The sequence below is a fragment of the Sycon ciliatum genome, chromosome 1 (genome assembly GCF_964019385.1).
Source record: "Sycon ciliatum chromosome 1, ocSycCili1.1, whole genome shotgun sequence".
Lineage (NCBI taxonomy): Eukaryota > Metazoa > Porifera > Calcarea > Leucosolenida > Sycettidae > Sycon > Sycon ciliatum.
Genome location: NC_088643.1, coordinates 13,292,300 through 13,309,587, shown reverse-complemented (window position 1 = coordinate 13,309,587; position 17,288 = coordinate 13,292,300). Strand labels below are relative to the sequence as shown.

The 17,288-nt window shown below is 49.5% G+C and overlaps 1 protein-coding gene across 1 annotated transcript in view; it reads right to left on the bottom strand.

Annotated features, from left to right (window-relative positions):
- Positions 1-305: 305 nt before the first annotated feature.
- The window catches only part of LOC135814102 (lutropin-choriogonadotropic hormone receptor-like), a 23,305-nt gene continuing 6,322 nt past the window's right edge, over positions 306-17,288 (bottom strand). Inside the window, exons 5-12 of the mRNA XM_065327168.1 lie at positions 15,717-15,788; positions 15,135-15,206; positions 11,584-11,655; positions 11,282-11,353; positions 8,555-8,738; positions 7,015-7,191; positions 1,896-3,433; positions 306-1,481 (exon numbers count right to left, since the gene is read on the bottom strand). Of these exons, the coding sequence (XP_065183240.1) occupies positions 1,109-1,481; positions 1,896-3,433; positions 7,015-7,191; positions 8,555-8,738; positions 11,282-11,353; positions 11,584-11,655; positions 15,135-15,206; positions 15,717-15,788 (2,560 nt within the window). The 3' untranslated portion in view covers positions 306-1,108. The remainder of the gene's footprint in view (positions 1,482-1,895; positions 3,434-7,014; positions 7,192-8,554; positions 8,739-11,281; positions 11,354-11,583; positions 11,656-15,134; positions 15,207-15,716; positions 15,789-17,288) is intronic.

Sequence of the window (17,288 nt, the reverse complement as noted above, 5' to 3'; positions counted from 1 at the left end):
GAAACACGTGTGATGCGTTGACAAACTTGACACCCGTACACACATCGTAACTCACTTGTGCGAGGAGCACTGCATCACAAGAATGACATCAACTGGAACTTGAATTTCTGTCGGGACAGCAGGGAGTTGCACACTCTTGGGGGTTATGCACTCTTGATAAGAGCCGGAGTATAATTTTATTGACTTCTGACGTCACTGTCAAGCACCATTATGTACATGGACGTGTCTCATAGGAAGCAGCTCACGCAGCCAAACACCACAGCCACACCGACGCAAGACACGTCGCCGACAGAGCACAATTCTCGAAAAAAAAAGCAATCTAATTTTTTCATTGAGCTCTCTCAACATTGTAGTTCCATTCGAAAAAAATATTTCTCCTCAATAGTGAAGGTAAAATAGTGATGTAAGATTTTCTGTAAATACATGTACAAAAACATATTTCTCTCATAATTATACTATGCAGATGTCAGGTTGATATCAAGGGAAATAGAATGGGTGTACGGCGAGGAAAGGGATTGCTCTTTGCACCAACAGTGCAGAAGAATCAGAGATAATTGAGAGAAAACTGGGGAGCGCGAGCACTTCGCGGCCAGTGCGTCCATGGGCGCATTGTACAGCGGCTGTTACCTAAGAGTTGCGCAATCCACGCTATCATTCCTAGGTGTGCTAGTCCGCCGATAGCCCCGGATCTTAGCATCCGCGCTTACAGATATAGTTCTATTAGATAGTCAATAGTCTTTAGATTACATCCATTCGCTATCTCTCAAGAACACTCTGTTCGAAAATATATGCAGGGCAGGGTCGCCTATCTGTTGCCAGGAATCGTTTATCGGCGCATCAACGTAACGGATATAAATCATGGTCTTATAGAGGACAGGAAGGGACAAACAATACTAGTTTGCGATAAGCGATAGGTGATAGATCGGCTCAATTGACTTGAAGCAGAAGCGTCGGTACCTGCACTACTACTCCTGTAGACTAGGCCGCAATTCAGGGAAAGGCAAAGGGAAAAGTGAACAAAAGCTTCTAATTGGGTCAAGCACAGCCTAGTGACAATAACGATACTAACAGCTAGCCTTGTCAATAAACTCTCTAGTAGTTGCATGTGCTATAAGCTAGATTCAATCTGCTGCACTGTTGGATCGACCACGTACCCTTCGTACTCTTTTACGACAGGCAGCCGTTCCACCGGCGGACTCGAGAGCTGACGTCCAAACTCATGACCACCACCAGCACTGGGAGCGGCATGGCCCACGTCACCATTCTCCTCCTGGTCACTGCTGGCGCTGCCCGTGCTGCTGTGGTAGTGCAGCGCGCTGCGGCTGGTCACCGTGGTCAGCTGCGTGTCGGTGGACGGCCGGGCGCCCCCGCCGTACATGGAGGCGGCGAACTGCATGGCAAACTGCTCGGCCAGGTCCGTCTCCTCGCGCGTAGAGCGCCGACGCTCACGTGACGCTATGCACGGGAAGCAGCGCCCCAGCCTGCAGGAAAGCAACAACAGTAACGGCGTATGCCAGGCCACAGATTCCAATTTAATTAGCTGCGGGTCGCAGCACGGTTGGAAAATCCTTCCGCTGCCAAGCAGGACTTGAACCCGGTACCTTCTGAGTTTCTCAGCCATGGTCTTAGACAATCCCACTACGCCTGGCTGCAGCATATGATTTGATTAGGATCTACTAGCTGATGTACCTCACATCTAATCTATACCCACATGTGCACATCACACACTGCTAGTATACGGACACAAACCTCAACACATGCATGCACACACACTCGTAATTCCAGAAAATTCTCCCCATGCAGGATCTGAAACGCCTGAGGGACAGCAACACGAAGGAGGAAATGCCTAGAAATCAATGCACCACTACCGGTACTTGTAACGGGCCCTAACCTACCGGTCTGAGTTGCCGCTGCTGCTACTGTAGGCACTATCGCGATCCGGTGTCCTTGCACCGTGGCCGGGGACTGGACCGCCGCGGAGTGCAGCTATGGCCGCGCTGTGCGGCTGTATGGCACTGTCGGAGGACGAGCGTCGGAACGGTGCCGGGAGGCCGGCGGTGCGCGGTGTTATCATGGCCATGGGCATGCTGAGACCGCGGCGCAGTGCCGACATGCTGCTGGTGGTGCTGTCGATGCTGCCGCGCCGGCTGTTGCTCGGGCTGTGGAAGAAGACCATGGAGCGCCGGTGGTGGAACTTCTTCCCGCACAAGCCCAGTCGCCGGTGCAGGAAATCGAACATGTGGTCGTAGAACATGGACTTGCGGCCAAAGCCGTAGAGTATCGGATTGGCCAGGCAGTTGATGGGGTAGATGATGACGAGCACGACCTTGGACCAGCGGTTGTCGATCTGCGCCGCCTGCTGGAAGACGGACATGAGGCCGATGACGGCGATGGGGATGACGCAGGTCAGCGTGCTCAGCACCAGCGGTGCGCTGCGCTTCAGCGTGCGGAACTGGTGCTCCTGGAACTGCTTGTTGCGCGTGTGCGTGAAGAACCGCCGGCTGTTCAGGTACGTGGAGACGGTGACTTTCGTATACAACACCACGATGACGATGCACATGATGACGTTCAGTGACAGCACTAAGCTCAGGAACACCTCGCTCCGCAGAGAGGAGGCCTCAAACGGCATGCACGTCGCCACGGTGGAGTAGTCGCTGAAGCCGAACAGTGGCAGGGTGGCCGACGCTACGGCATACAGCCAGCCCAGGTAGAGCAGCAGGCGCACGTACTGCAGCTTGAGCTTGCGGTGCTGCGTGATTTTGAAGAAGCGCTCGCAGGTGATGACGATCAGCGTGGTCATGATGACCTGCGAGCCGACGACGGACATGAAGCCGGCCACCTTGCAGCCGGCGCTCTTCTGCCAGCCGAGCGCCTGCTGCGCGTAATCGTCCTTGGTGGACAGGTCGGCAGCGGCCAGCACGCCCAGGAAGAGAGCGATGCACAGGTCGCCGATCACCAGGTGCAGCGTGAGCTCGCGGTACGTGTCCCAGCGCTTGGTGCTGAAAGCGATGACCAGGAAGACGAACAGGTTGACGACGAAGCCGAAGATGAACACGCACCAGACCAGCACGCGCAGCCACACCCAGGTCATCAGGTTGTCGCACGGCGTGAACGCTGCGTCGGGCACCGGTGTGCAGTTGACCAGCCTTCTGCCCACCAGGACGTCGCTGACATTGCCCGGCGGTGGGCTGGGCGTCGGCGGGAACAGCGCCTGGTACACCTGCGTCCACGTCGTCTTGTTGGTGATCTCGCCCAGGATGGAGCGCGCCTCCTCCAGCTGCCGGCACAGCTCCACCGGGTCGAGTACGACGCGCAGGCCGGTCAGGTCATCGCCGTCGCTGTTCCGGTCGTGACACGCCGGCTGAAAGCCGTCCGCGTCCCTGCGCTTCCGCCGTCGTCCTAGGTTCTGACAATGAGGGTGAAAAGGTGCCAGCTAGCCCAGCAAACAGAAACACACACACAGAACACAGAACGCAGAACTACAATAAATACCTGCGCTGAGCAATCACTTCTTCTGGAAGCGACCTGGGGGTTCGAGGCTAGTCATCTCAAACACTGAACCCACGTTGAACCCACATTTCACCACTAAAAGCTCCCAAGCAGCAAATGCTATAAAATACCCCGTATCTGGAGATATAGGCAACAGACTCGGATTCCCAAGTTGAACATTCCTTGCCACCAGTGGACGACCAAATAGCGATATTTTGAAGATAACGAAAAAGACGAAATTCAATTTCAGACGAATATTTCTGCTTGTACAGTATAGTTCGAGGCGCATCCACTTCTGGACTGATAACTGTTACCGGATTAACACAGAATTCCAACATCAAGGGAACCCAGTGCCTCAACATGTCTGTGTGATGCCAAGTACACATACTGTGTGTTCTCCCCAGGCTCTCAAGTTTCCGTTCATTCTATGCACACCACGGGGCCTGGTGAACGTCTGGAGCTACGCATCGACATTGAACTCAAGAAACGTAGCAACTGAATACTGTAAAACCTGGACGACGCCAGCCTTCGATGGGTCCCCATTCACTTAAAAGTCTTTTTGTATTGTTCGCTTCACCCCTACTATTCTGTCCCCGGGGAAAATTGCGATTCCGCGGCCGCGTTTTTTTCCGCGTTTTTTTTGCGATTTTGTAAAAGACCGCGTTTTCCGCGATTTTCCCGCGTTTTTTGAACTTTTTTTGTTGCATTACACGTACACACAGTGCACTGTTCAGTCAGCAACGTCTCACGGTGCCGGCCTTTTACTCAAATATGACGAGTGATTACACCAGAGACTTGTAGCTGATTGATTTCACTACATACTCACTGAAAATTGCCGCATTCACCGCATATTTACCGCATATTTACCGCAAATTCACAGCAAATTATGCCATATTATGCCGCGTTTTTCCCCGTGTTTTTTTGCGATTTTTTTCCGCAATTTTCCCCGGGGACAGACTATTGGCAGTAGGCTTGACCGGGTGTTTTAATAGCGACCGCCTAGAGTTCCCTTCGGGGAATGGAAACGATAATTTACTTTTTTTTAACAGTATTCGCAGTAACGTAAAGCACCGTTGATCCCCCCCCCCCCCCACGCCATGTCGCTTCCCAGCTGGGTTTTCGGCAGGGGGCGGGAATTAGATCAAGGCTGTCAAGTGCAGTACGATGTACAACAACGTAGAGGATCAGACTCGGTGTGCTGGATTGTGCACACTTTCATCCTGGATTGGCACGACAATGCAGAGAAAATTATGCAAGAGAGAGCAGCGGAAGTCGAGAGGTTGAAGAATGGAGCACGGATGTTCAAAGCAGTCCAGTTGATGACCAGAAAGCCAAGCCGAAAGCCCATTGTACATGACCAGAAGGGTCGCTTCATAGCCGATGACCAGGAGGCGGCATCTGCGGTCCGGAGCCACTTCCATGACCAGTTTCGTGGGAATGTGGATGCAGGCGTCGAGCCATTCACCGATCGCCCAAGAAGCCTCCAAAGACAAATCTCATCTGCTGAGGTCTCCAACGCACTGAAAAAACTGAATAATGGAAGGTCCCCTGGCCCAGATGGAGTCCCAGGCGAACTCTTGAAATATGGAAGAGAAAACCTAGCACCTCACATTGCCTGTCTGTTCAACAGCATGTTTACAACTCACCAGCACCTTGACCTGGGATGTGGCACACTGGTACCGTTGCAGAAACCAGGAAAGACGGTTGGACCACCTGGAAATCTGCGCCCTATTGTCCTCCTTACATCATTACGCAAAACGCTCTCCATTATTACATTGCGAAGAATATCGTCGAAAGTCGGTGAGTACTTGTCTCCGACGCAGAGTGGTTTCAGAGCAGGCCGATCTACAGCGGACCTTGTTTGGAGCCACAGATGGTTTGCAGCAACATGTCAGCATTATCGGCGGGAAATGACCATTCTTGGAATCGACATGTCCAAAGCATTCGACTGTATACATCGTGACAAACTGTTGACAGTTCTCGAGTCTTTCCTGACGGAGGATGATGTTCGGCTGGTTAGAGTGCTGTTGACCAACACAACTCTGCAGGTACGCATCGGCAGGGCAGTATCAGAGTCCCTTGAAACTACAATTGGCACCCCGCAGGGTGATTCTCTCTCCCCGGTGTTGTTTGTTATATACTTAGAGGCAGCACTGAGAGATCTGAGGAGCACCCAGGTGGCACGAAACAGACCGCCAATGGATCAAAGCATCAACATTCCATTTGAGCTTGTCTACGCAGATGACACTGATTTCATAAGCCTTAGTCGTCAATGGCTCACAGAGCTCGAACCGGTCATAGACCACACTCTCGGGCAGTGGGCCCTGAGAGTCAACAACACCAAAACTGAGTGGACAGAGCTGGGTCGATCTGTAGACAGAATTGACGAGCGCTGGAGGACATCCCGAAAGCTGGGCTCACTCCTGGGCGACATTGAGGATGTGACACGTCGCAGGCAATTGGCCGAGGCTGCCTTCCGATCCATGTGGTCTCTTTGGAAGCGCCGAGGACTGATCCGAGAGCCTCTGCGTATGAGGTTGTACTGCGCCTTTATCATGCCGATACTTCTCTATAATTCAGGCACCTGGGGCCTGACGGTTGCTAGCGAACGCTCCCTGGACGCTTTCCATAGAAGGCAACTCAGGTCACTTCTCGGCATCACATGGCCACAAAAGATTAGTAATTTGGCGTTGTATGCCCGATGTGGAGTGGAGCCGGTGTCGGACTTGATCCGAAATTCACGCTGGAGTTTATTCGGGCATGTGCTTCGCCTGGGTAAGGACACGCCAGCACGATTGAGCATGGAGCAATACTTTCAGGCACCCGAGGGGAGGTACCGTGGGAGGCCGAGGGTGACACTACCAATAAAGCTCCACACCGATCTGTCCCAGTCGAACAATGGGCACCTGCGGAGTGTTGAGGACTTGCGCCGTCTGGAGCGGATTGCTGTGGACCGTACAGCATGGAACGCGCTGGTGAAGAGTGTTTGTGCACACCCTCGTCACAAGTAGAAACAGCCATGGCACCCTTATAAACTCATAACAACCATTCTATAATAATATTACTATTTGAATCTTTTAATAATTATCTGGCAACTCAAACTCATACGTATAATTATCTGGCCACCCATTGACCATGATGCTACATGAGGAGACAATAGTGATGACATTTTTCCAATGAGACCAATTTTATGACGCTCCATGTTACTGAAGGACTAACTTCGATCATTGGTTTTGTAGAGCCCCATTCTCTAGGAGCTGTCTACATCTGCTTTGTTTCAATGTCCAGCATAAGCGAACGTGTGGATCAAGCATAACTGCTTGGTTGACGCTGCCGCGGGAATGCGTATAATAATAATAATAATAATTGGCACATATTGTGTACAGCAGTGCATGCGTCGGTTCAACTTCGTATTTTGGTGTATACGCCGAAGTCGCTTCACAGGTAGAAAATCGAAAGGGGGCGGGAATTAGAGAGGGGGCGGATCAGCGGTACTTTACGGCATGTAGTGGGTTTGTGACTGACCTGACAGAACAGGTTTTCCTCGGTGGTGACCGGCCCCGCGGCCGTGGTGGTGGCGGCGGTGGCGTTGCGTCCCACCGTCGGCGGAACGGTCGTCTGCGTGTACGACCTGCAGTCGTTCTGAGTGTATACTTGGTAGGCCGTCAGGTTCCTGGCGATGTCATTGTTCTCCTCGTCAAACTGAAACGAGAGCACAAAGAAAAAGGATACGGAGCCAATAAATACCCTGTTATCGCACTTTCCGACTGCTTATTATCTTGTTACAGCCGTGGATAGTTGCTTCATAACTCGTTTCCATGTGATTTCTTCTATATAATTATAAAGAAAAGGGCACATCAACACTGAACGAGAGCATAAACTCGGAAAAAGGCACGTCAACAGGCGTTCTTGTTCACGGCCAGTAACCCATCTGGCAGATCAGCTGAAACGTCAGAACTTGCAGATTTCTGGGCATGGAGTTCAGGCTCCGATGCAGTGTTCCGCGAATATCCCCAGTTGCACTCATGCAGCATTCTAGTGCTGACAGCACTACGCCCTGATAATATTCCAAATGCATTGAAGACCATTCCATTGGAAAGTGCTATGGCGCAGCGCTCCTGGGCCAAGGCTCAATACTAGGGGTGAAACGGTTCGGGTAAGGAACCGGTTTTGGAACCACCAGCTGAAAAGAATCGGGTACCCGTTCCGTCAAATTTCGAACCGAAACTCGAAAAATCTCGTTCTTGTACAAATACATGTACATGTCAAGTCTACTCAAGATTTAAAGTGTGTTACCTTACGATCCCCACTCTTCCAAAGAGTTCTCTGGTCATTATCTTCTTCGCACTTGGACTCTCCGATGTCTCATTCTTGCTCGTAAAAATGTTTTTTTCTAAAAAATAATTGTCGCGAACGCATGTTGTCGGTCTGGAGAAAAGAGTGCATGGAACCGATACCCGAACCGTGGGAAACAATGCTGGCATCCGGGTGCCCGAACATGAAAAACATGGAACCGTTTCACCCCTACTCAATACCAGTAGACCCTGTAAATTACGTTCTCCAAAACTGGTGGTCCACTCAAGGAGGCAGTAATACTCCGACTGCGGGTCACCCGAGTGCACTCCATGCTGTTGTGACAATTTATCAGTCAGACCTAGTGCTGCGGGAATGCTTGCTGTTAATGTACACTGACCTAGCAGTATGAACTTGAGGTGGGTTGATAGTGACTGGCAAGAAAATATCGAATGTAACTTAGTCTTCAGGGAGCGCAATGGAATGGGTTTGGTTCGAGAACGCTGCGGCAAAGCGTTCCCCAAACACGCTACAAACTCCGCTGCTTTGCATTCCACACTGCCGTGTGCATGACTGCCTTGTCAACACTAGGATGGAATGAGAATTTGAGCATGGAAATATCCGACGAATGACTCGCTGAAGCACCAACGCTCGATATTCACGGCATACTGCTTGCCCAGCTTAGAAACATGCACAATGCCGCAAATGCTTCAGCTAATGCACATACTCTCTGTGCGGGCCGGCCTACACAGAACATTATCCACACACTCACAGGCTTGTTGAAGAGACAGCAGTGCGACTCGTAGTACATACTCGCTGCTTCGAGGTGCCGAAGCTGGTAGAGCTTCTTCGGCAGCACCTTCAGGTCCGGCGTTTCTCGAAGCTCCAGCATGCGCAAGTTTTCAAACCCGATCAGGCTGTCGGGGAGCTCTGTGAACGGGTTGCCAGACAGAAATCTATGCACACCAACAACAGCACGAGCAGCAGATCATGACAGAAGTATGAACGGTAGTGGTGAAACGAATATCAAAACCCAGTAGCCGAATATTCTTTGGCTTAACGAACGAACGAACGAATATTCTTTCGTTAACACGGATGACATCACACACCCTCCTCTCAGTCATTTTATTGGATATTGCCACTATTATTAGGCATGACAAACGCGGGGACATATTTCTCCATCATTTTTAGGTCAATTTTCACAAAATCCCCAGCTGAAGTGCATTTTACACGCTCAAAAAACTGCTCAAGACGTGATTTTCGTTCGACCGCCATAACTCCATTCCAGGACCTCGGATCGCGTCCGGGTTGCTTCGAGACGACAGCTGAGAGTTTTCTAATGCCGATGGAACTTTCGATGAAGTGGTTCGGTCAAGTATTCGCGAAGTTACGGAAGTTTGAAGTCGCCTGGTAAACTCTGCATACCCGGTTAGCGAATATTCGCCATGAGAAATATTCGTTCGAATGTGACAAACCGAACGAATATCCGAATATTCGGTATATTCGTTTCACCACTAATGAACGGCAAATACACAGCTGCTGGCAAAGGAGAAAAACCTTTTTTTATAGGATTGGGAGAACTTCAAATTTCAAAGGATCAGTTGGGGAAGTGAACCGCCTGAAAAGAGAAAAAAAATCTTTTCTTAGAGATCCTTTGAAATTTGAAGTTCTCCCAATAATCACTTTCTTTCACCACTGGTAGTACGTTCCAGCAACTGACCGACGTTTGGTCCACTGGGGAGGGAACAAGATCATGTGCCATCAGTACGTGTGGCACGTGTTGTGAGCGGCATTTGGAGTGAAAAACTTGTTAGCACCTTCTAGGTTCGGTCTGGTCCCATAGCTCAGATAGTTTGAGCATTGCTCATGACAAGCAAGGTCCCGGGTTCGAGTCCTGGTGGATCTGGCGTTTTTTTTCTCTTTTCGGGCAGTTCACTTCCCTGACTGATCCTTTGAAAGCTTTTTTATATTCTTATTTTTAAATATCCATATGCCTGAGGGACCAAAAAGGGAAAACTCTGAAGAAGAAACCTTTATTAAATATCGGTTTTTAACTTTTTTGCAGTAAGCCTGCCTCCATGACCAACATCTGATAATTATAAAAGACCACCTGGTGTCGAATCTGGTTACATCACGCTCCAAACCATACTTAAACATCCCGGTGACCTTGGTACGAAGGCAACCTGTCTGGGGGGAAAAAAACCCTGTTCCCTGTCCACCATGGCATAGTCAAGGAAGACATTTAATAATTCTTTGTTTCAACAACTGCTTCTCCTCTGATGAGTTCCCCGTCATCTTTATAGAACGAAACAAGACTTGTCAGGAGTAATACCAGTGTCTGCTCTAGGATTGTAGGACAGCCGGGTACACGTGTACCTGGCGCAACCATTTCAACCGGGTCGTAGCCGGGTACACATGTACGCTGTCTCACCAGCCGAGGCACATAACTGGTTGGTTGGTTTATTTTAATTCGGACAATAAACGGGAACTAGGTTCAATGATATAACGGCGAATGGATAAGCCGCATTTAGAAAAGAGAGGGCAGGAATTAGAAAACTACGAAAGAAGAAGTATCTGACACATACAAGCCATGTGGTCAGTTCTTTCAAAGTTCGAAAGTGTAAAGTACCAACCGAGTCACAGGTGACCTGGTACTATATTTTCAACCGGGTCCAAGCGCCGCCCAACCGGGTGGATTACCCGGCTCACCCGGCGCTGGAGCAGACACTGAATACTACAATACTACTTGCTTTCGTGGAGTGTGGCTGGTGAACTGTTCATGCTGTGGTCTGCAAGCGTCGTGTGGTCTCGTCGGGTCAAATGAAAAACCCATGAAGACATTTAACTTGTTACATGTAGCTGTGCATGACAATCAATTAATCATTTCAGGAGATTGAGCACTCTCTGCAGCTCGGGGATCAACGGATTTGTCATTTCAGGAGATTGAGCACTCTCTGCAGCTCGGGGATCAACGGATTTGTCATTTCAGGAGATTGAGCACTCTCTGCAGCTCGGGGATCAACGGATTTGTCATTTCAGGAGATTGAGCACTCTCTGCAGCTTGGGGATCAACGGATTTGTCATTTCAGGAGATTGAGCACTCTCTGCAGCTCGGGGATCAACGGATTTGTCATTTCAGGAGATTGAGCACTCTCTGCAGCTCGGGGATCAACGGATTTGTCATTTCAGGAGATTGAGCACTCTCTGCAGCTCGGGGATCAATGGATTTGTCATTTCAGGAGATTGAGCACTCTCTGCAGCTCGGGGATCAACGGATTTGTCATTTCAGGAGATGTATTTAGCCTTTTTGCAGATTCATCGAAGTACACTACGGCCCAAGTGAAGTTAGTGAACACACATACTACAGAAGACACTGCAAATCCAAACCAGCTCTGCTATTCAGAGTTTTGCTAGTAAGGGGCGCGAAATGCTAACGAATTCTGGCTGTCCAACCCAGCGAAGACTGGAAAAAGAAAGAAGAAGAAAAAGTTGAACTTACAAGCTATCTAGATCATCCAGATGAGCGAAGGCATACGGGTCAATGGATGATATCCGGTTATTGTTCAGAGTCCTGCAGACCAAGAAAACAGAGCATGTGTGTGTGCGTGTGTGTGTGTGCATGTGAGACAGAGAAGACATTGTTCTATCCGACGCAGCCTCAATATATCTCTGAGCAATTCCCCTGGAGCGAACCGTGGGACGAGTGACATGATGTTAACTGTGCAGCACACAGTGACACTGCACCAGACCCGAGCAAGACCTCGCCGCACGACAGTCACTATTACGTTACCCCGAACTTACAGTGTCAGAAGATCACACGCGCCCTCGAATGCGTCCGGGTCGAGATGGGTGAGGGAATTGTCCGACAGATCACTGGGACAGACCAAAAAGGCAGCAAACCACATATCAGTACAACGGCTACACAGCACATGTAATAACTCCCCCCCCCCCTCCCCCCCCCCCCCCCTGCACCGATGACCTCAAATAGCTGCACTTTTTGCATAGCTGAGATTCCTTTCACCACAGACAAATGATTCAGATAGCAGCAAGAGTCCCTAGCCCCAAGCGTACGTACGCAACTCTGGTCTTCGAGCTATGGGTACTTCGCTCGGTGTGTTGCCTTCACCACTGAGTGCCCAAGTGACTACAGTCAGACCTCGCTTAATTGCACACATCTGTATTCCACAAAAATATCCGGATAGGCGAGGGAACCGGATAACCGAACACCGTTTAAGTTGGATGCGTCACGTGTGCTGTAAATATGTAACCAACTATTTTCTTCCGGATGGCGAGGGATCCGGATAAAAGAGGACCGGATAAGCGAGGTCTGACTGTACTATTATCGATCTCACATGATTAGAGTTTCTCTGCGGTCCAGATGCTAGATTCATACGGTCGGGTAAAGGGCAATGTCTGCCCCGTACAAACCATCCCAAATCTCCCAGAAACGTACTTAACCCTTTCACTGCCACTGTCGACGAAAGTCGACAGCGCATTCATGCACTCTGAGTGCCACTGTCGACGAAAGTCGACAAGCAAACATGCAGTCCCCAGTGCCACCGTCGACTTTTGTCGACAGGCAGACTTCACCCAGTTTGGGCCGCTATTTTTGAATATTGGAGATGTTTAGCCGTGGTAGATGGCCACTAGGCCCTAGAAGAGGTCCATACCCATCGAAATACGCTGCCAGAAACATAGGTTGCCATTTGAAAAAAATCAAACCAGCGTCGTTGAAAATGCGCATCTGATTTTTAGCCGAGCGGCGCGGAAGAAATCGGTTCTCACGGGGCGCACTTCCACCTTGCTGAGTCGGTGCCAGTTTTTTTCTCTTTCCCGTCAACTTTCATTGCAAGGAGCACGACATTTGGTTCAGACTTGACGCCTAGCTATTGCCCAAGACTCCAGGCGGCTATCCATTGCGATAGGCGGTTGGAGTCACGGGTAGAGACAACCACACGACGGATTCCTCACGAACGCATTCACTGCAAACTTGGCGGAAACAGCGCTGGCGGCGCTCACTGAGTCCAGAACTAAAATTTTCTAAGGCCTACCACGTTACAATGGCGACCAGCACAGTCAAGAGACACTACAATATGTCAGCTACAACGACACCTACCTCTGGCTCAGTACCTGCCGATCTACTGCAAGCTGATGCGAAAGTGCATTACACCCGCGAACGCCGCGCTTGTCAACGGAACCGGGAAGCGCTTCACTCTCCGAAGTCGAAATGTATTCGGACTGCTGCTAATCGGGAGAACAAACGACCACCATGGCGGCAGAACATTCCGCAGCTGTTCACCGACACGATCCGCTTCACCAAACGACTTACGATCGTTTCGTTCTCCGAGTTTTCTGGTGGCAGCAACAAGAATTTCGTCCGCAACAACAGGACGAAAGTCTCTCGCAACTGAAGTCCTGTTGCCACGAAGACAGAGAACATTCCGCACGCCATCTCTTCTGCTTCCAGTGTTGTAGCTCTCCGGTCCACTGGCAGATCTTTCAATCCCAGCTAACAAAAAATAAGGGGTCGTCCACAATTATCGAACTTTTTTCACGAAACGAAATAATTTCGTTATGGGGTGGGAGGGGGTTGACCAATTTCGTTTCAGAAAACGTTGATACATGTACATGTACATAGGAGCAGTTACACACTTGCAACTTTTGTTGTATTATGCATGCATATGTCAAACTTTTTTTACGTTCTGAGGGGGAGGGAGGGAGGGGTTGGGTCTAAACTAAAATAATTCGTTTGGTGAAAAACGTTCGATATTTGCGGACGGCCCCTAAGGATCTGCTTCTCTCTCCAAAACAACAACTAACTTTACTTCGCGAGTGTCCGGGCCGGTCGTGTACATAGTGTATGTAGCGCATGCGGCGCACGGCGCACTTTCGCATGACATGACATGCATTTTTGCACAGCGGCTGGCGCTAGAGCGCGCAGCACGTTTGTACTTCGGATTTTGCGATTTTTTTCGACGGCAATTGCTTCCTTTATGAGTTGTCTACCTACGATGTATACTTTAGAAAGCGATATTCCGTACAAAAAGTACCAAAAAATCCATGAGAAGTTGGCCTTTCGATTTTTCGACCTGGAGGTAAAAAGTGCCTGGCAGGGAGGGGGTGTACAGCTCAGCTGACAGCCTGGCAGGGAGCGCCTTGTCACCTTGAGTGGTCAGCTGGCAGTGAAAGGGTTAAAGGGGAAGTTCAGGCAAAAATTAAAATTTCACCAGTTGTAGTCTTCGGGGTGCTGAGTCGAATGGTCTTGGTCCAAGAAAGCTGAGACGCTCCCTTCCTACTTGAATCCCAATCGAACTCGCGCACTTCCACCGAAACTGGGTGACTGCGCCCTACTAGATGGGGATTTGTATACAAAATGTCACTAAAAGCGCCGTTTCGTTCTTATAAAAGCACGGATGACCGCGATTGGCCCATAATTATGTTGTAGTCTTTTGGACGCTGAGTCGACTGGTTTTGGTCCGAAAAGGCTGCGATGCAGCGTTCCTCCTTTATTCCCAATCGAACATGGTTGAACAAGCGGTCACGTGCGCCTGCGTACACCAGTCAGCTGGTCACCGTGCCTGCAGGGTACAACTTACTAGCCTGTTTGACCTTTTTTGGGTGCAGTCCTGTCACTCGAGTTGAACTCGAGTTGAACCTTGGTGTGAAAGTTGTCGCCTGCTGGCGTGGTGACCAGGTGATTTGGGCACCCAGGAGCACGTGACCACTTGTTCAACCATGTTCGATTGGGAATAAAGGAGGAACGCTGCATCGCAGCCTATTCGGACCAAAACCAGTCGACTCAGCGTCCAAAAGACTACAACATATGGGCCAACTGCGGTCATCCGTGCTTTTATAGGAACTAAACGGCGCTTTTAGTGACATTTTGCATACAAATCCCCATCTAGTAGGGTGCAGTCACCCAGTTTCGGTGGAAGTACGCGAGTTCGATTGGGATTCAAGTAGGAAGGGAGCGTCTCAGCTTTCTCGGACCAAGACCATTCGACTCAGCACCCCGAAGACTACAACTGGTGAAATTTTAATTTTTGCCTTAACTTCCCCTTTAATAGAAGCTGAGAACAGTAAGAGATTATGATGATGATGCAGAAAAAAACTGGGTGCGGCTTATACTCCTGAAAATACGGTACCCAGGGTTGTTGTGCGGGCAAGGGACTGCTGGCATAGCCCAGGGCATAGAAAGGGGATACTGGGGGGGGGGGGGGGGGGGGGGGGAGGGCACATCGGTACAGTAGTCCGCTCAACCATATGCTAGACATGTGTGCCCCCCCCCCCTTTAGTTCAAGTTCTCCTCCCCTTCTCAGCAGACCATCAAGGCTATTCCACCTGTTACATACATTCTCTTCAGGCTGGGCATGTTGAGGAACGTTCCCGGCGCAATCTTGGTGATGCCAGAATTTGTTGCCACCCTGCATGCAATGAACAAGACATGCACCAACAGCATCAGACGACGAGGCAAGGCTTTTACAGCATCTTCATTCATCTGGTTCTGGTTTATCTATCATAAGTACACAGCATCTTCATTCATCTGCCTCTGGAATATCTACCACTAGTACATGTGCACAGTGTCTTCATTCATCTGCTTCTGGAATATCTACCACCAGCACACATCTTCATTCATTTGCTTCTGGAATATCTACCACCAGCACACATCTTCATTCATCTGCTTCTGGAATATCTACCACCAGCACACATCTTCATTCATTTGCTTCTGGAATATCTACCACCAGCACACATCTTCATTCATCTGCTTCTGGAATATCTACCACCAGCACACATCTTCATTCATTTGCTTCTGGAATATCTACCACCAGCACACATCTTCATTCATCTGCTTCTGGAATGACAGCCATACTGCCTCTAGGGAACACCGCACTGAGACTCAACCTATGCACTGTGTCTGGGTCTCGTATACTCACAGCTCTTGAAGGTACCGAAGCCCGCTCACATTGGGCAGATGCCGTGAAGGCAGATACGTGTTTGTGAGAGACCTGAAACGAAGAAAACAAAATGGAATAAACATGCGCATGGCACAAACGCTTAAAAGTGGGTTAGGTGAAGTGGTTTTTGACCGAAGGGTAAACGAACATGGACATTGCAAGTTAACGAACTCCCTTGACATTAAAGGGGAACTTCACCCAAAAATCAAAACTTCATGGTCCGTAGAGTATCGGACGCTGAGTCCAATGGTGAAGGTCCCACTTCGATCTGACCAAGCGTTCCTGAGATATTTTCGGTTGAAATTGTGCTTTCGGGGGACGCGCCATGACGACATGCGGCCGCGACACACCCCAAAACGCCCTTCTACGTCACTGAGACTAGCCTGCTTGGGCCAAGCGAGATAGCTCCACTAGGAACCAACTCTCCCTTCCTCTAACCCGCTCTTCTGCATTGCTACACTCCCCCGTTTTCAATGGCTATTTGCATTGGCTTTTGCTGCACCAGGAGACAAAGGGCCTTTCTACTTTAACCCTTTATGGACTACCAAACTTGTACAGGAAAGAAGCCACATGCGAAAATCAGTAATAACTCGAAATCGGTGTACATTAGCCAATACAACACCATACATTTTCGGAAAGTAGATAGGATAAGCTGTCCAACATCATCCTCGCCGCCGCTCTCGCTACTAGCAGTACCAGCAAATCCATCAGATAAATTGTTTTCTTGAATTTCTGGGATATCATCATCACTATCACTGTCCACTTCGAACTCGTCGTCATCAGACTCGTCAAGTGGGTCGCCAGAACTGTCCTCGTCAGAGTTCCAGTTCAGAATCATGCCGATGGCATCGTCCGCATCGTCGTGCCATGACAGTACTCGTACTGAAATTTTAGTTCTGCATGCTCGCGCAAGCTCTCAATTTTTTTTCTTGCGCGGCCGATTTGGTCAACATTTTGACTAGGGACCCCGGCGAATTTAGCACCATTGGAAAGATATGGATTTCGTCTTTCGATTTGCGTAAAAAATATCGCCGAAAACGTGCGGTGCGCCCAGAAAAATTCGCGTTTCAAGTTTCGATCTTATTATAATATTATTATTAGATCGAAACTCGTACAGTGCGTCCACAAAGGGTTAACAGCATTCAGGAACGCCTTGTTTTACCAGTAGACCACAATTTTAGTCCATAATATTATTTGCTTCTTTCTTCTTTTCCTTTTCTTTTTGACTTCTTACTCTTTTCCTTGTTTATAGCCGTGGTTGGCTCTAATTTAAAACCCTTCAATCGCCACGCAAAGTGGTCATTGGCTACCCCAGCCATGTATTGCTTAGAATAAAAAATAAAAAAAGCTCAGAGGTACAGGTTTATTTTCAGTATTTGAAAGGAATAGTTCTGACGAAGACGTCCTCACCATGAGCAATTCCAACGTATCAGACGAGCTTGAAAGCTCAGAGCCTGAACTGAAAATGTTTGGCTTCGGGCGAGAGCCGAAATGTTCAGGAAAGGATATGGCAGCGCAAGTCGAGGCTTCCATTCCATCTCACGGCCGTCG